The 24,982-nt window shown below is 46.2% G+C and overlaps 1 protein-coding gene across 2 annotated transcripts in view; it reads right to left on the minus strand.

Moving 5' to 3' along the window:
• Positions 1-24,982, minus strand: part of SEC63 (SEC63 homolog, protein translocation regulator) — a 158,296-nt gene that overhangs the window by 59,425 nt on the left and 73,889 nt on the right. For both annotated transcript variants that reach the window (XM_068231260.1, XM_068231259.1), the window contains 3 exons: positions 10,253-10,314; positions 10,050-10,108; positions 9,046-9,096 (listed from right to left, as the gene is read on the minus strand). In XM_068231260.1, coding sequence (XP_068087361.1) covers positions 9,046-9,096; positions 10,050-10,108; positions 10,253-10,314 — 172 coding nt within the window. The remainder of the gene's footprint in view (positions 1-9,045; positions 9,097-10,049; positions 10,109-10,252; positions 10,315-24,982) is intronic.

Raw genomic sequence — 24,982 nt, forward strand, 5'->3', positions numbered from 1 at the left:
CGTTTAACACCCCCCCCCCCCCCCCCCTCGTCTTTTCCATTATCTCTGACATTTATTTTCTCGAAGATTGCCAGCTAATGGTTGATAAATATTTTTTCATAGTACAGATCACATCACCAATGCCTAAATCACTCAAACCATTTTTTTTTAAGTGTGCTCTAAATCCGTGCTGTCCAACTGGCGGCCCGCATCCGGCCCGCCAGGCCTTCTGCTGCGGTCCCCAGAGCTGAGGGGACTTTTTTTTTTTTTTTCAAACTTTTCCCTCATGCCTCGGCTGCTATACAGGATCTTCTCAAAAAATTAGCATTGTGATAAAGTTCATTATTTTCTGTAATGTACTGATAAACATTAGACGTTCATATATTTTAGATTTATTACACACAACTGAAGTAGTTCCAAGCCATTTATTGTTTTAATATTGATGATTTTGGCATACAGCTCATGAAAACCCCATCTGCTGAAAATCTTTATGGAGATGAAGATTTCATTTTTCAGCACGACCTGGCACCTGCTCACAGTGCCAAAACCACTGGTAAATGGTTTACTGACCATGGTATTACTGTGCTCAATTGGCCTGCCAACTCTCCTGACCTGAACCCCATAGAGAATCTGTGGGATATTGTGAAGAGAAAGTTGAGAGACGCAAGACCCAACACTCTGGATGAGCTTAAAGGGAACCAGAGAGGATGCAATATACATACCTGGGGCTTCCTCCAGCCCCATACGCACGGATCGCTCCCACGTCGCACTCCTCCGCTGCCTGCATCAGCCGCCACCGGGTCCCTTCATTGCCGCGAGTCGGCAAGTCGGCCGGCGGACGCGGCCAATTCTCCGCATCACAGGGTGCTCTCCCCATACAGATACGCATGTGGCTGTTAACTGCGCAGCCGCATGCGTACATGTATGGAGGGAGCCCCTGTGATGCAGGCAATTGGCCGCGTCCGCCGGAAGTGACGGGTCCGGTACCGGCGGATCCAGGAAGCTGAGGATGGCGGCGTGGGAGCGATTCAGGCTTATGGGGCTGGAAGAAGCCCCCGGTATGTATAAAATCTGTTTCTTTTTTCACCCCCCGTTCCTCTCTGGTTCCCTTTAAGGCCGCTATCGAAGCATCCTGGGCCTCCATAACACCTGAGCAGTGCCACAGGCTGATTGCCTCCATGCCACGCCGCATTGAAGCAGTCATTTCTGCAAAAGGATTCCCGACCAAGTATTGAGGGCATAACTGAACATAATTATTTGAAGGTTGACTTTGTTTTAAAAACACTTTTCTTTTATTGGTCGGATGAATTATGCTAATTTTTTGAGATAGGAATTTGGGGTTTTCATGAGCTGTATGCCAAAATCATCAATATTAAAGAGGAGCTGTTAGGTATAAGGTCTCAGAGAAAATAAACACATATATCAGTAGCTAAAGATTGGCTGTACTTACATTACATATGCATTTCACTGTCCACGTTTGGATTTCACAGAATTTTTATATAGTATATGCAGAGAATGATGCTCCTGACAGCCCATGGCAGGTTCCATGTTGTTGAAGCCAAATGTGTCGTCATGTCCTGCCTGCTTCCCTATTCACAGAGGAGCTCGTACAGAATAACACAGTGTGCAGTGAATATTAATGAGCCATGTGGCTAGGAACAATAGCGGACTCCTGCAGAGTACTCTTCCCGGAGATTTATCTGTGCTGTGGCTGGACTGAGTTAGAAGCTGCTGAAACTTGATCCCGTCTTCTCCTTAGCAGCCGAGGGGAGGGCCCCAGAATGCTTTGCAGTATGGAATGCGGCTTGCGTCTTCCTTAGGAGCTTAGCTTTGCTGATAAGCACACATTAAATGTAAGAGAGATTTTTATCTTTAGTAATGTCTTTTTGGCTTCTGTCTAAACTGTTTAACACAGGAGAATAGAGGTTTAAATTAGCTTCTGCAGCCTGACAGTTACTCTTTAAAACAATAAAAGGCTTGGAACTACTTCTGTTGTGTGTAATGAATCTAAAATATGAAAGTCTAATGTTTATCAGTACATTACAGAAAATTATGAACTTTATCACAATATGCTAATTTTTCGAGAAGATCCTGTAATGTAATATAATGTAAATGTACAGCCCCTTCCGCTCCACTCCCTTCTTCCCCTAACCCCCCCCCCCCCCCCCCCCGTGCTGCCGCCGCTTCACCTCAGATCGGCGGCGGGCAGGAGATAGGAACCAGCCACACCGCGCATGGCAGCCTCACGGAGGACTTTAAATGCTGGACGCGACCGATGATGTCACGCATTTAAATTCACCGCGCGGCTGCCGTGCGCTGGTGTGGCTGGTTGCTATCTCCTGCCCGCTGCCGATCTGAGGTGAGGCGGCGGCAGCACAGGGGGGGGGGGGGGGGGGGCGAAGGGGGCCTGTAAATTTACATTATAGCAGCCATCTGGAATGCATTGTGTGTAAATCTGCAGCCAATCCTGAATACATTGTGGGTAAATCTGCAGCCAATCCTGAATGCGTTTTGTGGGTAAATCTGCAGCCAATCCTGAATGCGTTGTGTGTAAATCTGCAGCCAATCCTGAAGGCATTTTGTGGGTAAATCTGCAGCCAATCCTGAAGGCATTTTGTGGGTAAATCTGCAGCCAATCCTGAAGGCATTTTGTGGGTGAATCTGCAGCCAATCCTGAATGAATTTTGTGTGTAAATCTGCAGCTAATCCTGAATGCATTTTGTGGGTAAATCTGCAGCCAATCCTGAATGCGTTTTGTGGGTAAATCTGTAGCCAATCCTGAATGCATTTTGTGGGTAAATCTGCAGCCAATCATGAATGCGTTTTGTGGGTAAATCTGCAGCCAATCCTGAATGCGTTTTGTGGGTAAATCTGCAGCCAATCCAGAATGAGTTTTGTGGGTAAATCTTCAGCCAGTCCTGAATGCATTTCGTGGGTGAATCTGCAGCCAATCCGGAAGGCATTTCGTGGGTGAATCTGCAGCCAATCCTGAAGGCATTTTGTGGGTAAATCTGCAGCCAATCCTGAAGGCATTTTGTGTGTAAATCTGCAGCTAATCCTGAATGCATTTTGTGTGTAAATCTGCAGCTAATCCTGAATGCATTTTGTGGGTAAAGTGCCGGCTGCTTACCTGGTAGCAGTGTTCCGGCGAGTCCTCCAGGACGGCCCCTCCTGAGATTGTGTAAGTCCCCCCTCCCAAATCGGAAACACCTTAAGAGAATTAAAATAATTAATTGATGCAGTATAAATCCCACCTCCTCACAATCTCCCACAGTTTATGCAAAGAGAAGAATAACGAACCACACTCCCCTTATAAATAAAAGTTAAAAGTCAGGGTTGGGAACTAGGCGGCCGTCCTGGAGGACTCGCCGGAACACTGCTACCAGGTAAGCAGCCGGCACTTCCTCCCTTCGTCCTCCAGGACGGCCCCTCCTGAGATTTAGCGAGAAATTTACCCTAGGGTGGGATGACTGCTTGCAGAACTTTATGACCAAAAGATTGGTCTTGAATGGAGAGGAGTTTAACTCCGTAATGCTTAACGAATGTCGAATGCCTGGACCATGTCGCAGCCCGACAATCTGTTCCAAAGAGACTCCTGACCTTTCTGCCCATGACGTCGATGAAGATCTGGTCGAGTGTGCTGTAATATGAGCAGGTGCTATTACCTGAGCTTCTGAGTAAGCAAGAGTAATAACCTCCTTAATCCATCTAGACACCGTAGCTCTAGAAACCTGAACTCCTGTTCTAGAACCTCCGAAAGCTATCAGAAGGTTAGCTGAATTTCTCCAGTCCTTGGTTCTTCCCAATGGGACATGAAGTCTAAGATGCAATATAAGTACCACCTCATTCTACCTATCCTGAGTGCATTGAATATTACCTTGAATCAGTAGGAGATTTAGCAATGGATTTAGGTGGGTATATCCATTTGTTGTGGAGGCTACGTGGAAAACTAATTACCGGTAACCATACTTTTTGGCTTCTGCTTGCCTCCACCATAGGTGACCAATGAGAGTTAGAATAGAACCTCTTCTCAGGATAGGACCACTCCAAGGATTGATTTCTTGGTAGATCCAAAACAATAGAGCTTTATGAATGTGACATAAGAGGCCCATGTGGTAGCTTCACCCTCATATCCAGTGAGCTTAATTTACCTCTTTTTTAATTGAGAAATTAGCACATAAGGAAAAGATAAAGATTCTCTGATCCTTGTGGAAATCAGACCTAAGTTTCGTAGAAATAAGAGCGGTAACCTGAAATCAATTCTATTCTTCAGGACAGACATGGATGGTGGTTAAATGTATAGGGCCTGTATTTCTCCAATACACCTGGCCACCGCTGTCACCACCAACAAACATCTAAGGACTAAGTCTGTATAGTGATAGCCTTACTAATTCAGACGAATGGCAGCCTCACTTTAGGATGAGCAGACTGTTGGAATGTAAGTATACTTGAATTCTAGTCTCAGGTACTGAAGTCTAGTAAAGACTTGAGATACAGGGTCTCTTTAAGCAGAGTTTCTCGGAGAGAAATGATACAGTCATGTACCAGGAACATGTCCCTCTTGGAAGGCCACATAATGGGTTATCAGGTCTAACTGCCCCCGACAGTTAGACGACGGACACCGTAAACAAAGCCGATTTTTACAAAACATTGCATTCTTTGTAACTAGGTTATAAAGCAATGGCTTATTAATTAATGAGGTGGGTCACATGCCCATGCCAACACAAGAATGCTTAATAAAGCCCTTTGAAAGGTGAAGATGGCTGTCTCCGCTCTATCCCCTGTATGCTGATGAGTTTCTGGTGCCGGAGCAAAAGGTGTGTGGTGCTGTTGCCAATGGCAACCAGCATATACATTCTTACACAGACCATGCCTTCAGATATCGAGAGGCCACTATAAAATGGCCTGACCATGCTTCACAAAGATCATCCAAGATCTGCAAGAACAATGGCACCTTTGGTCAGTCTGACGCAAAAAGAATACCTGTGGTCTGATCCTACATCCCTTTTCGAAGTACCCTTCAAGGGGAAAAAACAAAAACAAACGTATGCTCCCCCCTGTGCCGCAACAAAAGTGTTCACACTCTCTGGAGAAAAAACGAACAACATTGTTCCAAGCAGAAACCAGGTAGCTGCAAATTGTCAAACATATTTGTTCGGACGCCAGTTCTGAGATGGTTGTTTGCAACACAACCTACATGCTAGAATAATATCCCTTCCTTTGAGATAAGCTGATCTCAAGGAAGCACCTTGTTCACTGCCCAGCAGAATGTCTGAGCATAGGAAGTTTAAGATTATGGGTGGACTATAAGTCCCACTTGTTAGTTTAAATTGAGTCACAAGTGTAATTCCCAGTGTGAAGATTCACGAATCTGTTTTCCAACCGATTCTCTTATTTCTGGAGCGTACTCCAGACTGCCAGTAGATTAAAGAGAATATTTTCTCCAGTGAAGCATACCTGTCATGCATTTAATTGAGATTCCGATGCCCTGTACAACTCCATAGTCTTGCATCTGTCGTAATAACGAATGGATTTTATAATCCATTCGATTGCAGATTTGGTTGAGAAGTCCATTTTAAGGGAGAGTCACTGGATCTGACATCCAGATCGATTTCTCTATCCAACCACTGACATAGAATTGCTGTTTGACATATTGTGTAGACAGCTTGTGCATAAGCAACAACTGGAATACAGGCAAAATGAAAGACATAGCTTGTCTGTGACCACCTTTGCTCTGAAAAACTATCAAGAGTGTTTGATCCCATCCTTTCTGCAGATCCATCCTAAATACTCTACAGTTGTAAAACAACCTGCATATTATCTTAGGTCTTCCTTCATTTTCACAGCTAGGTAAAGCTAGAAAATATCTTCTGTATACTCAGATTGCTGCTATTAAAATCATGTTCTTTCATAAAGATCCTGGGGACACTTGTAACCCATCAAGGAAGTACTCAGGACTGCAAATGAAAAAGACTTGGGATTGAATCCTGAATTGCTGCCTCAGCATTTATGTTGCGCTTCTGTCCCGACGGACGGAAGGCGTCTGAGCTGCAGCCACTAAGGTACGCTCAGCAGGCAGCAGCAGCCCCAAAGAGCCTCGCCCAAGGACCCCCCACCGAACAGGTGTAGGCCCTCTGAACAGGGAGAGCTAAGGTACTAATCCCAGTCCCCAGTGTCAGAGGCAGAGCCCTTAACCACCACACCAGCCACTGTCCCTGTTTTAAACAAACTTGTCATCAGAATAACTTATGCATCAACCTTGCATCTATTTATATGCAAAAAAAACAGTGTTGCAATTCAAATGTCTATGTGCAGAATCCCTGCACATAAGTAAAAACACATCTGCTAATAGCTTGACTCCTGTGCATATTCCCTGCACAAAATTATCTTCTGAAAGCACACCTGCTACCAGCATCATTATCTGAAAAGAGCACCTGCTATTGCAAACAGAATGTCTGTGTATAATTATTACACACCATTGTTATCTGAAAATTAGCTTTGCAAACTGAAGGTTTCTGTGCATATTTTTTGCATGTAATTCTGCATTGCATTCAGAAACCTGCATTCAGACTATTCAGACTATGTGTCAATCCATGAACATAACTCCCATCTGAAATGCACCATTGCATTCAGAATATCCATGTGCTAAACCCTGCACATAATTCTTATCTGATAAGTAGCATTGCATTCAGGGTCTGTAAAGCACACCTGCTGGCAGATAAACTAAGCATGCATATAATTGTCTGAAAATGTATGCACACAAATCATTAACAGAAAACCCAAACTTGTTATAACATTTGTGCACAAATCATTACATGAAAGTATAACTGCTTTCAGAATATTATGGCCAACCAAAATATGTATGCATGTATTTGCATAATCCGCACCACAGCCATTCATTGTAATCAGCCATGCTTCAATCAAAATGCACAATCCCTGATTGTGGAAAAATCTACTTTGAGACCCAGATTTAAATGATTCCAACAATCAAGCAATTGATTATGTATATGGCTGCTTCCCTGTGGTATGAACGCTTGAATTTGAGGGAATTGCCAGCACAAAAAGGTGTAGCCTGCATAGGGCAAGAGGGTAAAGCTGCCCTGAAAGCTGAGAAAGTTGTAGCCATTTCCTGTTTCATGGGTTTCATCAGGTCAAATAAAGCTACTGTGGTACTTTCAGGTCTAGGAGCATAAGACTTAGACTTGATATAACAGACCAAACAAAGTCTTAGAGGTTCCTTCAGGCAACTTGCAACCACATTTAGTACATCAGCTAGACTTTGAAGTGCCTTTGAGTTTCTGTAGTACAAAGCAACTCAAACACCAAGAGTCTTAATTAACATGCACCCATTAACAATATGACAGGAGTCTGCAATAAACACTGAAATGTGTTTGCTTACCGGTGGATGTGACCTGACTGCTCAGTCTCACCAGTTGCAGCACTCTCCTGAGCTTCTGTGGTGGGCCCACTTGACTGCACCATGACCCCCTCAGAGCTGTAGCGTCTGCGTGTATAGCGTGGCCATGGCGGTTTACAAAACTCGCACTTTCAGCCGTCTAACACGATCAGTACGCATGACGTTTTATGCATGACGCAGTACGCACCACGCGCTCACGCGTATCCAATGATGCATACATGCGACCTATCATGCAAACTTGCGTCATATTCGGGCATGCGGAAAATCCGGCATCTCTGCTTACCGCCGCCATGCCCGCAGAAAGTATAATGGAGAGGGAACCTCTCCAGTCCCCTTCATTCAAAATAGGAAAAAAACAGGTAACCTCCTGCTTAGCTTCCTATTCTAGACCGCACACCAGTAACAAGCCTAAATTATACTTTACAAAAAAATAAAAAAAACAAAGAAAAAACAATAAAAATGGTGCAGCAGGTGCCAACAGGCTTCCCCTACTGAAAGGAACAACCTTCCCTGGTGCTTCCGTGGTGAGGTCTGGGAAACAAACAAAAAACTGTGGGAGATTGTGAGGAGGTGGGATTTATACTGCATCAATTAATTATTTTAATTCTCTTAAGGTGTTTCCGATTTGGGAGGGGGGACTTACACAATCTCAGGAGGGGCCGTCCTGGAGGACGAAGGGAGGAATGCAGCTAATCCTGAATGCATTTTGTGGGTAAATCTGCAGCCAATCATGAATGCGTTTTGTGGGTAAATCTGCAGCCAATCTGAATGCGTTTTGTGGGTAAATCTGCAGGCAATCCTGAATGCATTTTGTGGGTAAATCTGCATCCAATCCGGAATGCATTTCGTGGGTAAATCTGCAGCCAATCCGGAATGCATTTTGTTGGTAAATCTGCAGCCAATTTGACGGCATTGTGTAGGGAAATCTGCTCCCAATCTAATTGCATTTTGTGGGGAAACCGCTTCTAATTGTTTTTTTTTCGCCGGCCCTCCACCACGTGGACTGGAAAAAAAATGGCCCTCCATGCCCGCGAAGTTGGACAGCACTGCTCTAAATGATTCACACAGGTATGCAGACCAGGCAGCTCATTTTCCTTGTCTGATTGCGCGTTCTTGTGAGGCATATCAGAAAGCACTGTTGCCAGATAACAAGCCATGCCACTATTTAGCAGACGGTCAAGATGTCAGCCTACATAGCTCTGATGGCATATGTACAGTACTTTACATATAACAAGAATGACATTCATTCTTTTCAAAAAAACACACTGCATTTTACTGAACTGAAAAAAAAAAGTATGCCATCCTCAGTTTACAAGAATACAAAGACATTATGGAAACATGCTTTGGTGTTAAAAGAAAACTTGTTCATGCAGATGGAACTGCCTGTTTAAATGTCTGCCATCTGTTCCAATTCATTAAAGGAGCTGACAGATCTTACTGCTTTAACTAGGAAAAGCATCTCAGCACAGAAAAAAAATGTTAAATGTAATTTCTTGCCAAGAATGTGATTCAGTCCATTCAACACCAACGTGCTAGTGCTTATTAATTCATGAGGCATTAGGTTTGCGGTTTCTCAGTTAAATCCTAGATCATGCTAGTCAGAATAAACAATTCAGTACCTTTAGCAATGTATTTGGTTTACTACTTACCACAACAACCGGCAGGATAACCATGAAAGCCAGGCCATAAACGAGCAAAACCTGAAAATGGAGTAGAAGGATTTATACCATGGTGCACAAACATAGCCACTACAATTCAATAACAGCTCTGACCTCAAAAGAAGCATATAAATCACATTATGCCAGTTCAAAATCAATCAAAATCTGGTCTGCCACAGCAAGTACTACAACCAAATGACATTTAAAAAATATTGTATTGGACTTTTGTTTACATTGAACATCCCAGATAAAGCTTCTATTAACCACTTCAGCCTATGGGTGTTTTCATCTCAAGGTTGGAAGCAATTTTCCAGTCAATGATCCACCTATTCATTCACCAATAACTATCACTACTGATCATATGTAAAGATCTAGATCTTGTTTTTTTCACCACAAATTACACCTTTTGGGGGTGATACTTGTTTTCAGTAATTACTTTATTTTCTATGATTTTTATAGCGAAATATAAGGAAAAAAAAAATACACAATTTCTCCAATTCCATCCCACTATAGATTTAAAATAAGCAATGCTACTGTAAATAAAACCCACACATTTGCTGTTAGTTCCGGCTATCACAACATTCAAATTGTGTTCCTAGTGTAATGAATAGTGACAATATATTCTTTGGAAATAAAGGTGTCTTTTCTGTCTTGTGGTTTTTTGTATTCGGTCAATAATTACAAGACCTTATTTGCTAAAATAACAGTAATATACAGTAATGACATGCATATGAAAAAAGCTGAATCCCTAAGGCAACTATTTATATAGTAGACCTTAGGCCCGTTACAACAACAGGCAGTAGGACTTGGTTGCTATGCCCCTCAACTCCCACAGCGCCTCCGCAACATCGCCCGCAAGGTCAGCATGCATGTGCACGGCCGCTACGTGTACACGCCCGCACAATGGCTGCGACCCACAATGCGCATTATAGTCGCCCAGATAGGATTAAGTGGTTAAAGTAGTGATAAATTAAAGTCATGCGTCTTAACATTACCAGCATAGAATTCTTCTGGTCTACAATCCAGGCTGGCAATGCGATGCCAAAATGTGTTGCTGTAAAGCAAAATAAGTAGATTCATTAGAAGTCATTTATCAAAAGGTTTCACAGTCATTTTAAAAGTAGAGCTTTAGTAGACTTCTAGAATGTGAGCAAAGGGATGGCAGAATCAAATAGTAATACTGTACATGGCAGCTTACCTTGTGGTCCATCTGGGTTACCATAGACTTTCCAGTTTTCTCTGGATTGTTCATCTGTTAAACTGTAAGCAAGGAAGAAAGGATATAGATTAATCTATGTACCTACAGTGCATCCAGAAAGTATTTACAGCACATCAATTTTGTTATGTTACAGCCTTATTCCAAACAGATTAAATTCATTTTTTACTCAGAATTCTACACACAACGCCCCATATATGACAACATGAAAACTAAAAAAAAAAAGTTTACTTGAGGTTTTGGCAAATTTCTAAAAAATAAATAAAAAATTGAGAAAGCACATGTTCTACATTTCTGCACAAAGCCCCCTCTTGATGTTAATTATTATAATACAAATAGCCTTCTCTAATAAACATACGCATCTTGCAATACCATACTATTACTGAGCTAACAGAAAGGAAAAAGGAAGATGGACTTTTTGTTCATGTTTTAAGAAGGCAAACTTTATTTTCCTAAAATTTTAGTAAGAGGGATTTTTGGTCCTTTGTAGCCCCTTACACACTCCTAAGAGTTATGGTTCACCATGAGCTTGATGGGTAACCTGTAACTCTGGGTGCTTCAAGTCCTACCCCATAGAACCACAGTAATCCATGCCATGCACTGATGAGTAACCAATCCGAAAGTCTGCATGCATGCTGGATTATTGTGGCTCTGTAAAATAAACTGACACATCATATTCCAGCAGTTCTGGAGGCGTGGTTAGCTCACAGGGACAACAAAGGACGTTAGGAGGGTTCTGTGTAAGAGTAGGGCTAGGTTAGGTCACAGTAAAATACTGGCAAAGATTACCGATATTTTACTATTGTAATGAAATGGTAGAATATCTGTAAATTTTACCTATATTCTACTAGTGGCCATCTCTGGCTCCCTTTTTACCAGGCACCTTTTTTTTTTTTTTTAATGTACGCCCCTTAAAGAGGAACTCCAGTGAAAATAATGTAGTAAAAAAGTTTTTTATTTTTTACCATAACTATGTATTAATGATTTAGTCAGTGTTTGCTCATTGTAAAAAAAATTTCCTCTGCCTGATTTACATTCTGACATTTATTACATGGTGACATTTTTACTGTGAGCAGGTTATGTAGCTGCTCCTACGGTAGCTGTTTTGGCTGTTAGAGACAGCTGTAAACAGCTAATTCCTGTCTGTGAACCTTGTTACATTGTAACAAACTGCCAAAAGTACCGCGGTACTCAGAGCTTCTTGTGGGAGGGGTTTCAGCACAAAATCAGTCATACAGCGCCCTCTGATGGTCTGTTTGTGAAAAGCATTATATTTCTCATGTAAAAGGGGGTATTAGCTACTGATTGGGATAAAGTTCAATTCTAGGTTGGAGTTTCTCTTTAAACACATGATGAGCGCTAACAGCACATTCGTGTTGGACACTGACTATAGTGATAGCTATAGATCAGCAGGGCATGTGTGCGTTGAATATTTTTATTCTGGAAATTACCAAAGGAAAAGAAGCAAAACACAAAAATAAATATAGTTAAAAGTAAATTGAATTAGCCCCAAATTGCTCCTTGATCACCAACACAATTATAATGCATAACGGATTTTACTCTCCCCTGCAAATCCCCTGGCTACCTATTAATTACAAGTAATTTGCTTCACCAGCATGTATAGTTTTGCACACTACCAACTTCCTCATGCCTCTTCCTGAAAACCTCCAAGTCGCTAATTTATTGGTATGAGTTTTACTCACTCAGCTGATCTACAGTCATTTGTAGGGTTACAACAGTATGAAATTCCATGGTATGATACTAGTCTAAAAAAAAATACCACAGTATTACGGTATACGGTACAATTATTTGGACCCAGGGACCCTCCCCCTTACCAGTGTGGGGTGCCCCACTCCATCATCATACATATGATTAAGCCCCCGGGAGATTTAAGTGCCGGGTAAAACTGTAAAAAGGCTCACCCTGAACCTGCAAAAGTCCTGGTGGCGTTAGAGATAGGTGTAACCAGTAATAGGTGGCCACTGCATAGGTAGCCAAGGATAGGTGTAGCCAGTTGTAGGAGGCCCCAGCATAGGTAGCCAAGGATAGGTGTAGCCAGTAGTAGGTGGCCGCAGCATAGGAAGGCAGGGATAGGTGTAGCCAGTAGAAGGTGGCCGTAGCATAGGTAGCCAGGGATAGGTGCCTGCAGCAAAGAGCCCTGGGGGGTGGGGAATGCAGAGGCGGGAGTACAAATACTCACTAGCCAGTGGGTCCTGCATGAGTGTACTGGCTTCTTTCTACTTTCTGTTCTTGCGTTCCATCTCCTTGTAACAGCACCCTGGGGATGCTGTTTCAGTGAAATGGAACGCAAGTACAGGAAGGAGGAAGTAGTAATTCACGCTCGCAGGACCTGCCGGCAAGTATGTCTCCCCGCCATTGTTTGTGCACCTGCCGCTACGTGGCCCCACCCCCAGGAAACCAGTAAAAAGACGTGATTGTGCATGGTATGATTACCATGCACAATCAAACTGCTGTATACCGTCATACCGGGCAGCCCTAGTCATTTCCAATCATTGCTTGTTGTATACCACTTTCCGTTCCTCTAAGAGCCCAGGAAGCAAGAGTGGCTTTAGAAGAACTAGATGTGGAAAAATTTTGTTTTTGTTAAAGCTTGCTCTGATGAACTAGTGGTTCCCACTAGTGTTGGGCAAACACCTAGATGTTCGGGTTCGCGAACGTTCGCCGAACATCGCCGCGATGTTCGGGTGTTCGCGCTGAACTCCGAACATAATGGAAGTCAATGGGGACCCGAACTTTCGTGCTTTGTAAAGCTTCCTTACATGCTACATACCCCAAATTTGCAGGGTATGTGCACCTTGGGAGTGGGTACAAGAGGAAAAAAAATATTTGAAAAAGAGCTTATATAGTTTGAGAAAATTGATTGTAAAGTTTCAAAGGAAAAACTGTCTTTTAAATGTGGAAAATGTCATGTTTCTTTGCACAGGTAACATGCTTTTTGTCGCCATGCAGTCATAAATGTAATACAGAGAAGAGGTTCCAGGAAAAGGGACCGGCAACGCTAACCCAGCACAAGCAGCAGCACACGTGATGCAACAGGGGGAGGCGCAGGAGGAGAAGGCCACGCTTTTTGAGACACAACATCCCAGGCCTTGCATGAGGACAAATAGCGTGCGGATATAGCAATGCTTTTTGCCGCCATGCAGTCATAAATGTAATAAAGATGAGAGGTTCAATAAACAGGGACCGGCAACGCTAACCCATCACAGATGGTCATTGTTCATGTTACTTGGTTGGGGTCCAGGAGTGTTGCATAGTCGTTTCCAATCCAGGATTGATTCATTTTAATTTGAGTCAGACGGTCTGCATTTTCTGTGGAGAGGCGGATACGCCGATCTGTGACGATGCCTCCGGCAGCACTGAAACAGCGTTCCAACATAACGCTGGCTGCCGGGCAAGCCAGCACCTCTATTGCGTACATTGCCAGTTCGTGCCAGGTGTCTAGCTTCGATACCCAATAGTTGAAGGGTGCAGATGGATTGTTCAACACAGCTACGCCATCTGACATGTAGTCCTTGACCATCTTCTCCAGGCGATCGGTGTTGGAGGTGGATCTGCACGCTTGCTGTTCTGTGGGCTGCTGCTGCATGGGTGTCAGAAAATTTTCCCACTCCAAGGACACTGCCGATACCATTCCCTTTTGGGCACTAGCTGCGGCTTGTGTTGTTTGCTGCCCGTTTGGTCGTCCTGGGTTTGCGGAAGTCAGTCTGTCGGCGTACAACTGGCTAGAGGAGGGGGAGGATGTCAATCTCCTCTCTAAAGTCTCCACAAGGGCCTGCTGGTATTCTTCCATTTTGACCTGTCTGGCTCTTTCTTCAAGCAGTTTTGGAACATTGTGTTTGTACCGTGGATCCAGAAGGGTATAAACCCAGTAATTGGTGTTGTCCAGAATGCGCACAATGCGTGGGTCGCGTTCAATGCAGTCTAGCATGAATTGAGCCATGTGTGCCAGAGTCCTGCCAGAATCCTCATCATCCTCTTGTGAGCGTTGTGATAGTTGTTGTGATGCATCATAGTCACCTTCTTCCTGGTCTGCTTCTGCTGACCATTCGCGCTGAATTGTGGAAGTCCAACGTGCACCGCTCTGGCCCTCGTCAGTGGTGGCAGGAAATTCCTGCTCCAACTCCAGCTGCTCCTCCTCCTCTTCTTCGTCATAGCTGCTGGGGCCAGCGTTTCCTGAGGCGGATGGCCTGATGTTGGTACCATCACGCTGATCGTTTTCTCCTTCAGATTCCCCCAGTTGCATCATGACAGCTGTTTCCTTGATTTTCAACATTGACCTCTTCAGTAAACACAGCAGTGGTATGGTAATGCTGACTGAAGAGTTGTCACTGCTCACAAGCAACGTGGATTGCTCAAAATTTTGGAGGACCAACATGTTGGCCCAATCGGATCCACAGAAGCTTGGCAGCTGTCCGGATGCGCCTCGGTACTGCGCCGTCATGTACTGGACCACTGCACTCTTCTGCTCGCAAAAGCGGGCTAGCATGTGCAGCGTAGAATTCCAGCGCGTAGGGACATCACACAGCAAGCGATGGTGGGGGAGATTGAAGCGCTCCTGCATCTTGGCGAGTGCCCCCGAAGCAGTACTGGAATTTCTACAATGTTTGGCCACTCGTCGCACCTTCAACAGAAGATCGGCCACGCCTGGGTATGTCCTCAGGAACCGCTGAACTACTAGGTTCATCACATGCGCCAGGCAAGGGATGTGTGTCAGCTTAGCCAACCTTAAAGCGCGAATGAGATTACTCCCATTATCACACACAACCATGCCCGGTTTCAGGTCCAGCGGTGCCAGCCACAAATCCGTCTGTTCCTTTATTCCCCTCCAAATTTCCTCCCCTGTGTGCTGCTTATCCCCAAGGCAGATCAGCTTCAGCAACGCTTGCTGATGCATGCCAACAGCTGTGCTGCACTGCTTCCACGATCCTACTGCTGCTGGGTTAGCGTTTCCGGATGAGGTACAGCTTTGAGATGCGTTGGAGGAGAAGGAGTCAGAGAGGTAGGTGCTGCTGTTATCCAGTGGGAGGGACGGCGGTGCAGCTGTTTGCGGCGTGGGCAACACCCGCGCCGTAGCAGGTGAGGAATCGCTGCCAGGCTCCACAAGGTTCACCCAGTGCGCGGTAAGGGAGATGCATCGACCCTGGCCGAACGCACTCGTCCAGGTGTCAGTGGTGAGGTGAACCTTGTGGGCAACGGCATTCTTCAAGCTTCGGGTTATTTTGCTGACCACGTGCTCATGCAACTCAGGCACTGCAGAGCGCGCAAAGTGGTAGAGGCTGGGAACCACGTAACGCGGGATGGCCACTAACATCATGCCCTTGAAGCGGTTTGTCTCCACCACTCGATATGGCAGCATTTCGCAGGCCAGAAGCTTGGCTATGCTGGCTGTTACTGCCACGGCCCGGGGGTCATTTGCTGGCAATTTCCTCTTGCGCTCAAACATCTCCGAGACAGACAACTGAACCGTAGGGCTGCACACTGAAGGGCTGTTGGTTGTGGTGTTTGATGAAGACTGGGAGACCTCAAGAGCACTACTCCGGAAAGTGACAGTGTCAGCGTCTGATGTTTGTGAATGTTGTGAACCACGCAATGGCTGGGCTACTGCTGCTGCTGAGGCGGGTCTGGTGGTGAGTCTGGTGACCCCAAGGGAGGCAGTGTTGCTGGTACCCTGTCCTGCCGCGTTTGCCCACAGAGTGGGATGTTTGGATAGCATGTGGCGGCTCATGCTGGTGGTGGAGAGGTTGTTAATACTTTTCCCCCTGCTCAGGCGGGTCTTGCACACCTTGCAAATCGCCATAGTACCATCCTCAGTGCAGTCTTCAAAGAAAGCCCAGACTTTGGAGCACCTGCCTTGCTGGCGATTTCTGTTTGCGCCTCTTTTGCTTCTCACTTGAACTTCCACGCTTGTGGTGCCTGAAATTGCGCGCCGCCTACCTTGTGGCACAAGGCGAACTCGTGTAGCAGTGGGTTCTTCAACAGACTCATCTGTGCTGCTGCTACGACGGCGATGTTCTCGTTCACAAACAAAATCTGGGTCTATGTCCACATTGTCCATACCCTCCTCTTCCATCTCCTCAAACTCGTCATATGTCATTGTGGGGGGCCGCCGCCGTGGAGTAGAGCTCCCCAGAACAACCTCTGCGCAGCTCACTCCAACGTCGTTTTCCAGATCTTGTCGGCCGACCTCCTGCAATTGCAACCCCTCCTGCCCAACTTGCTCTGGGATTTGGGTTTCAAAGTCCTCGGACTCGCCTTGTATTTCAGTGCGCGATGCATTTCCCACAGTTAATGGTTGTGAATCCGGGCACAACATTTCTGGCTGTTCCTCCATTGACCTTTCAAAGGTGGAAGTTTGTTGGGCTGGGAATAGCTCCTGCAAATACCCCATTGTGTCCTGAGGTAATTCATCAGACTGGTTATCTGGCAGTTGTGTGCGTGGTGTCGCTGCCGGTTGTGTCAGCTTTGTGCCCACTGGCTCCTTGTAACTGGCTGAGGACTCGGACCTCGTGCGTGATGTGCTGGTGCTGCTTAACCCACTGCTGGACGCTTGAGAGGTCATCCAAGTAATTATCTGGTCCTGTTCTTTTGGATTTGTGAGGGTTGTTGTCCTGGACAACATGGGCGGTATTGAGTGGGTTTTCTTGGGTGCTCCCCTGTGGCCTGTAAGTGAACCGTCAGGGGAAACACCTCTTCCCTTGCCCCTCCCTCTTTCACCGGATTTCTTCCTCATTTCACTTATCCTTAAAGTACACGCTGACTGGCAGCAGTACAGTGACAGTACAGAAATGCTATACAGTGGTGGGTGAGCGGTGTACCACTATTCCCAGCAGCGACACAGAGCACAATGCTATACAGTGGCGGGTGAGCGGTGTACTACTGTTCCCAGCAGACACAGAGTGGCAGTAAACACAATAATGCTATATAGTGCTGGGTGAGCGGTGTACACAGAGTGGCAGTAAACACAATGCTATATAGTGTGGCTGAGCGAGCGGTGTACTACTGTTCCCAGCAGACACAGAGTGGCAGTAAACACAATGCTATATAGTGCTGGGTGAGCGAGGTACACAGAGTGGCAGTAAACACAATGCTATATAATGTGGCTGAGCGAGCGGTGTACTACTGTTCCCAGCAGACACAGAGTGGCAGTAAACACAATGCTATATAGTGTGGCTGAGCGAGCGGTGTACTACTATTCCCAGCAGCGACACAATGACCAGGGTACCCTGGCTAGCGTGGCTGGAGCGCGAACTACTCTGCCTGCCTACCCAAAGCTAAACCCACAGAGAAATGGCGGAGATATGAGATGGATCGGGTATTCATTTACCCGAACCACGTGACCCGTTCGGCCAATCACAGCGCTAGCCGAACGTTCGGGTAACGTTCGGCCATGCGCTCTTAGTTCGGCCATATGGCCGAACACCATCAGGTGTTCGGCCGAACTCGAACATCACCCGAACAGGGTTATGTTCTGCAGAACCCGAACAGTGGCGAACACTGTTCGCCCAACACTAGTTCCCACTCTTATTTATACTGTTCACTGGGGTCTAGTATCCTCGCTTCATAGAATTTTCACGTGTAGTCTGGTGCAGGGTTTCTCATCTCAGTCCTCAAGTACCCCCAACAGTAAATGTTTTGTGGAAATTCACAGAGGTAGTTTAAGAGAACCCGAGGTGGGTTCTAAGAATCCTAATAGCACACAGAGGCTGGGTCTGCATACACTGCCCAGCCTCTGTTGCTATACAGCTTCCCGCAGACCCCTCTGTGCTCTGCTATGCCCCCATAAATCATACGTTGAACTAGCGACACACAGCATGTGTGATCTTGTCAGTCTTGCCGCTCCCCCGCCTCCTCTAAGTCGCCGCACCCCGCCCGCGTCCCTTCCCACCAATCAGCGGGGAGGGAAGGGACGCGGGCAAGGATTGGCGACTTAGAGGAGGCGGAGGAGCGGTGAGACTGATAAGTTCAGATGTAAATAGCCGGCTATCTACACGCTGTGTGTCGCTAGCTCGGCATATGATTTATGGGGGCATAGCAGAGCGCAGAGGGCGGCTGCGGGGAAGCTGTATAGCAACAGAGGCTGGGCAGTATATGCAGACCCAGCCTCTGTGTGCTATTAGGATTCTTAAAACCCATGTTGGGTTCTCTTAAATGAGCTCTGCTGAGACACTAATTACCTTACCTGTGAATGTTTATCATTTTCTGCAAAGAATGCACTAAACTAACATGGAAGGAGGGGCAACTACACTTGAGTAGACCCTGGTAGTGTAGAGGTCCCCCTTCCATTTAAGACATTCCTTGGTAGTCTAACGTGCCTCCCCACTTTTTAAAGCTCTCCCTAATGCTAGGTACACACTATGAGATTTTCTGTCAGATTTACTGTGAGATCGATTATTTCCAACTAGGGTTGTCGCGATATACCGGTATCGCGATATATCGCGGTTTCAATGTGCATGGTTACCATACCATGCACATTGTCAAAATACCGTTTTTTCTGCTTCCGCATTTGCCGCCCGTCACCACTCAGCGAGTCGGCTCTCAGGCGCCGGATATTACGCGCGTCCAGTGAGGACGTGGCTGCTGGAACGCAGAGACTTCATCCCAGGCTCCCACCAGCGGCGCCCTATGCAGAGCACTTCTCCTGAGTAGTCCTGTGCTGGCGTCATCAATGACGCTCGTTCCCGCCCAACGTCTCTGTACTCTAAGTGAATGAAGCACTGACTGAGGACTGCTGCTGCTGACGAGTATTTGTCCCCTGACTCCCCTCTCCCTGGCTCTCCACCTAATTCTAGCTACACGTATCCCTATGCTGCAGCCACCTCCCACTAGCTACACCTATCCCTGGCTACCTATGCTGCGCCACCTACCACTGGCTACACCTATCCCTGGCTACCTATGCTGCGGCCACCTCCCACTAGCTACACCTATCCCTGGCTACCTATGCTGCGCCACCTACCACTGGCTACACCTATCCCTGGCTACCTATGCTGCGCCACCTACCACTGGCTACACCTATCCCTGGCTACCTATGCTGCGCCACCTACCAATGGCTACACCTATCCCTGGCTACCTATGCTGCGCCACCTACCACTGGCTACACCTATCCCTGGCTACCTATGCTGCGCCACCTACCACTGGCTACACCTATCCCTGGCTACCTATGCTGCGCCACCTACCACTGGCTACACCTATGCCTGGCTACCTATGCTGCGCCACCTACCATTGGCTACACCTATGCCTGGCTACCTATGCTGCGCCACCTACCACTGGCTACACCTATGCCTGGCTACCTATGCTGCGCCACCTACCACTGGCTACACCCATCCCTGGCTACCTATGCTGCGGCCACCTACCACAGGCTACCTATGCTGCGGCCACCTACCACTGGCTACACCAATCCCTGGCTACCTGTGCTGCGGCTACCTACCACTGACTACACCTATCCCTGGATACCCATTGCTGCGGCCACCTACCATTAGCTACACCTATCCTGGCTACCTACTACACTGCGGCCACCTACCACCACTGGCTACACCTATCCCTGGCTACCTGTGCTGTGGCCACCGACCACTGGCTACCTATGCTGTGGCCACCTACCACTGACTACACCTATCCCTGGCTACCTGTGCTGTGGCTACCTACCACTGGCTACACCTATCCCTGGCTACCTATGCTGCAGCCACCTATTACTGGCAGGTGGGGGCACATTATTTAATGTAAGGGGGTGGGGCCCAAGTCCAAATAATTGTTTAATACCGTATACCGTAATACCGTCATACCGTGGTATTTTTTTTTAACGGTTATCATACCGTGGAATTTCATACCGTTGCAACCCTATTTCCAACATGTTCGATCTGATTTCTGATCATTTTCCGATCAATTTCTGACTTTCATTCACTCATATCGGAAATCGATCAGAAATCAGATTGGACATGTTGGAAATAATCGATCTGACAGTAAATCTGCCAGAAAATCTCAGAGTGTACCTAGCATAATAGTCTAGTGGCCCTTCCCCTCCAATAGCTTTTTCCTGGTAAGTTAGTGGTCCTTCCTGATAGCCTAGTGTTGCCACCCCTTCCCCATTAAGCAATCCCTGGTAGTCTAGAGTTATCCCCTTACCCTTTTAAGTACCCCTGAACAGGGGAAAACCTATTGAGTAAAGCCCATGGTGAGCTAGAATGTCTTAATCCTCCACTTTAAGAACTACCAAAAGGTATGTAATCACCGAGAGGAAAAAAAAGAGTCATACTCTATCACGAGATTGCAAATGCAGTTAACAAACCAGCCAAACTATTCCGCACAGTGGAAAAACTCTGCAACCCGGGATGCCAAAAATGTAATATCCAGTCTTCAAAAGACCTCTGTGACCAATTTGCTCATTTCTTCTCAGACAAAGTCTCTGCTATATGGTCCGCCATCCAACTTACAGCATCTGAGCCGAATATAGCACTAAAGACCATTAGCAGAGAAAACGCTACACCTTGGTCACACTTTAAATTGATCAAGAAGTCACATCAAGTATCCTCCTTCACCTCCGCCAAACCACCTGTGACCTGGACCCTGGCCCAAACCTGTTCATGCTGAAATGCTCCGACTTGTTTATACAGATACTTCTCAAAATTGTAAACTGTTCCTTACAATTGAGAATATGTCCTGCTTTACTGAAGGAAGCCATAATTAAGTCTCTCCTCAAAAAAACCTTCCCTGGACCAAGATGCAATGACCAGCTACAGACTAGAGATGTTTGCGAACCGTTCACTAGAAAATCTCTATGGGCTTGGTCCTGTGATATCCTTCAAATCTTTTGGAATACGATAGCTAAAACACTTACCAAGGTTATTGTTATAATTTAAGTAGGCCTCAGTTACTTGGCCTGAGTTTTATGTAAAAGGCTTGTCCGCAGTGTATGCCTTTAAAATAGATAGAGGGTTGGTGATGCAGGCAGAGGCATCTCAGGGTCTGCGTGTAGCAGAAGATACACGCAGATACTGAGAACATGTTCCTAACAGAAGGCCATCGGCCACTCTGACCTCAACAGGAACAGAAAACATTGGCCATGTTTACTAAACATCCACGGTCCTGCATCTGGGTCAAGTGCCTCATTGATTATTAATCGAGTAGGCGGGTATGATGACACCACGAGTGGGTCCACCAATAGACTGATATAGGGGGTGGCGAAGATGATGTCATATTTAACTCTTTCCTAGTCGGTATTAAATCTGGAGCGAGCGATGGGGAACTCACTTCTGCTTCTTCTTTCTGCACTAGCTCGCAAGGCCGACTTGGACCTCTAAGCATGTTATTCCTTTATGTAAGCTGATATAATGTATGCTATGTACATAGGTAGTTTAGTGTAACGTAGGTAGGAAGAAGGTACCTGATAGATAGATAGGTAGGGAGTCTAATCACGAGCAACATGAAGATTTGCATAGCTAGGATATGATGACTGTATCTGTCTTTCTGTGACTTGAATAAATAACGGAAACATTGGAGAAGCCTGAGAAAGTCTATTTCCTGTTTGCTGTGTGGAGAGTCAAGTGATCTCACAGTCTGTGAGACGATGGTGTCGAAGCAAGGTGATAAGAACAGTTTATAACAGTGGTGCCTGAAATCCTTCCCTGCCTAGCTATACAGGCAGACGGGGCCGGGGCCGACGGAAAATGGTTTCAAGATATTCCACAGCAAAACAAGCGGAATAGACGGACACGGACTGTAAAGCTTATCAAGCTGAGACTGATAAGCTGGTGTGAGTAGTGTGTGGGAGCCGAGCACACTCGGGCACGGGCTGCAATTCGAGAGAACCAGCGGCGACACTCGTGGATGTTAAACTTTGACTGACAGTGCACATCAGTCACAGCCTAAACCGGATCACAGGTGACTGGAAGGCTCCGAGGCCGGCTGGCAGCTGCCGCTGGAGATTGATCCGCTGAGCCAGTGTGGGTACACAGAGCTGACGCTCAGTAGTTCCAGGGATCCACTCAGTGTCGTGGAAAGTTGCCAAAAGCTGGTCGAATTCGCAGGCTTACACAGTCCTCTGATCAGGCAAGTATGTTTTACGTTGTTGTGTTGCATTATCTTTATTGTATGAGAGGAGGTTAATGTGTTAATGTGTATATTCTGTGTTAATTGCAGAGGGGAGGCTGCGGGCTTCTCATCTCTCCTGTGCGTGGTGGGAGGGGTAAGGAGAGGTGCAGCTCCGATGTAAATACAGAAAGTGTTGTCAGAGTTTATGTGCTTTGTTTTTTTTTTCTTCGGATTCAAGTTTTCTGTGTTGCATATTTATGTGGTGGTTATCTCTGCATTTGTCTCAGGCATGTATTTGCTGGAAAGAAGTCGATTGTTTTTTTTTCTCTCTCCTCTCTTCTCTTCTCTCCCCGTCTCTACAGAGGCTGGGAAAAATGTCCAGATAGAGAAGGGGGGAGGGGGGGTCCCCTGCAGCAGGAGGGGATAGAGAGGAGCGTAGTGGAAAAGTGTAGTGAGAGGTAAAGCTTATCTAGTTCCAGTCAGGGCTGATAAATGTTCTAAAAGTTATATAGGTTTAATGTTGTAGTCATGTCAGACTGATAAATGTTGTTCGTCTCAGTAATAGTGCTGTAATAGTTCTGAGTTATGGCTGAGATAAGCTGCAGATGAGTTGTGGAGAGAGGGGATAGAGGGAGAGAAGAGGAAAGCGAGTGTCTTTCTGTTTGTGAGATGTTCTGCACGTTTCTCGCATTTCCAGTCGGTGCTGCTGCTAACATGTTTTTTCAATGTCTGTATTGTGTTGAAGTTCTAGCTGGGATGTTAACAGTTAAAACAGTTACAGTGGTTTGAAGTCCTATAGCTCGCTCGGGCGGTTCTTAGTTATGTCTGTGATAGAGTGAGAAAGATTCCTACGTCTCTGGGGATCCGTATGTCTGATTGCAGTTCGGATTACAGCTGAGACGTGAAGGAATGCTGAGGCTGATTTTTGTGCACTGTGGATAGATGCTGTGTGTAACGATGCATAAAAAAAAAAATGTATGTTCTATTTGAGTTTGCTCTCTCTCCTAGGTCTATAGGAACGAGAGGCTGCTATGGGAGCAGCCATCTTGGCTGGCAGTCCAGGACTCAAAATGGCGGCAGTGGAGAGAGCCCGCCCCCGTGAGTCATGGCCCCCACACGTCATGGCAGGGGGGAGGAGGGGCTGGGGGATCCACGTCACGTCAGGCTGTGCTCGCGGCTCCGGGCAGAGCAGCTGAAAGGGAGGGGGGTAGAAATACAGAGACATTCTCCTGTGTGTCTCGGTTCTCAAAGTATTTCCCCAGAGTTTTTCCCTGGGTCCATGGACAGGAATGCCAGAATAGGAAGTGTTCCCCAGCTCGGTGCAGGGACACACGGAGCAGTACAGATCAGAAATGGGTCTGTACTGTGTTGCTTATGGGATTATTCCTGTAAGTGAGTCACCTTAATGGGTGGTGCAGCATGAGTTCCCAATAGAAGGAAAGGGGGACAGCGCATCAAAGGGGGTGCCGGAGTTGGAAAAAAGGGAGTTGACCAATTCGGGTTTCCGTCGCCGCTTCTGCAGAGCGGTAACGTTTTTTCCGGTTTTTGTCGTGAACAGGGCCAGAGCTGGACTGAGAGGTCTATGCTGGGCTGGAGCTGTTTTTGTGTGCGTTTTTTTTCGTCCACTGATTGGTCAAATATGTTTTTTCCAGCTCCTATCAATTGTAGCACAAAGAACAAGGACTGACAGCAGTTCATGGGGCAATTATACAGATGATAGAATTGCCGTTTACAGAGTGACAGTGTATCAGTACGGTGTTTGCCATGTGGCTACCTACCAAGTGGGCATTCAGGGATCTGCATACAGGCATGTGACGCTGGTATGCTTAGCCCTGCACCCTGTGTAGTTTAAGTGCAAAGTGCGCCTTCCTACAGGGAGGCAGCCAGTTTTTTGGGTAGTTTAGGTGGTGGCACGGCAAACATTGATCAGAGGGTACAACACACAGAACTTCTAGCAGAGCTGGTATCGCAATGAAGTTCTAGATAAGTAAATGCGATAATGAGTAAGAGCATTGCAGGCTCACCTGCAAAGCAGCAACAGGTGTGGCATCCGTAATCTGTGCATGCGACGGCCGCGCATGGACAGATAGGGGGGGGATGTGGAGTGAGCTGCGATGTGGTGAGAGCTTCCAAAGGTGAAGCGAGCTTCCACAAGTGAAGTCTGCGGGAGCATATTTTAAACAGGTAAGTACTGAGGATAGTACTGAGGTAGGGGGGTGCAGTTTAACTCCAATCTACCAATAAGAGTAAACAGAGTTCATGAGAACCATAAAGCAACGAGATCAATTACGGTATATATTGATCAATTTAAAGTGTAAAGAGTACAAACCGCAGGGCGAATCCCAAATCATTAATAAGAATTGATTTGTTTGTATTTCGATTTCAGGTGTTTGGCAATACGGAATTGAGACAGCTGCAGTGCTGGCAGCAAAGATGGAGATGTCAGTCGGATAAGTGAAAGGTTCCAGATGCCAATCTAAGCTTGGAGGAACACGAGATTCCTGAAATCGGAAAGAGACTAAAACACGAGATTCCTGAAATTGGAAAGAGACTAACAAAACTGTCGGAGCAAAGCATAATGCAAAGTGCTAATGTTTTTCTTTCCCAGGGTGGTGCTTTTATAATGAAGAGTACCATGCTGATGGTGATCCTAGGTTGCCATTCCGTCCT

This window comes from Hyperolius riggenbachi, chromosome 4 (assembly GCF_040937935.1).
Source record: "Hyperolius riggenbachi isolate aHypRig1 chromosome 4, aHypRig1.pri, whole genome shotgun sequence".
NCBI lineage: Eukaryota > Metazoa > Chordata > Amphibia > Anura > Hyperoliidae > Hyperolius > Hyperolius riggenbachi.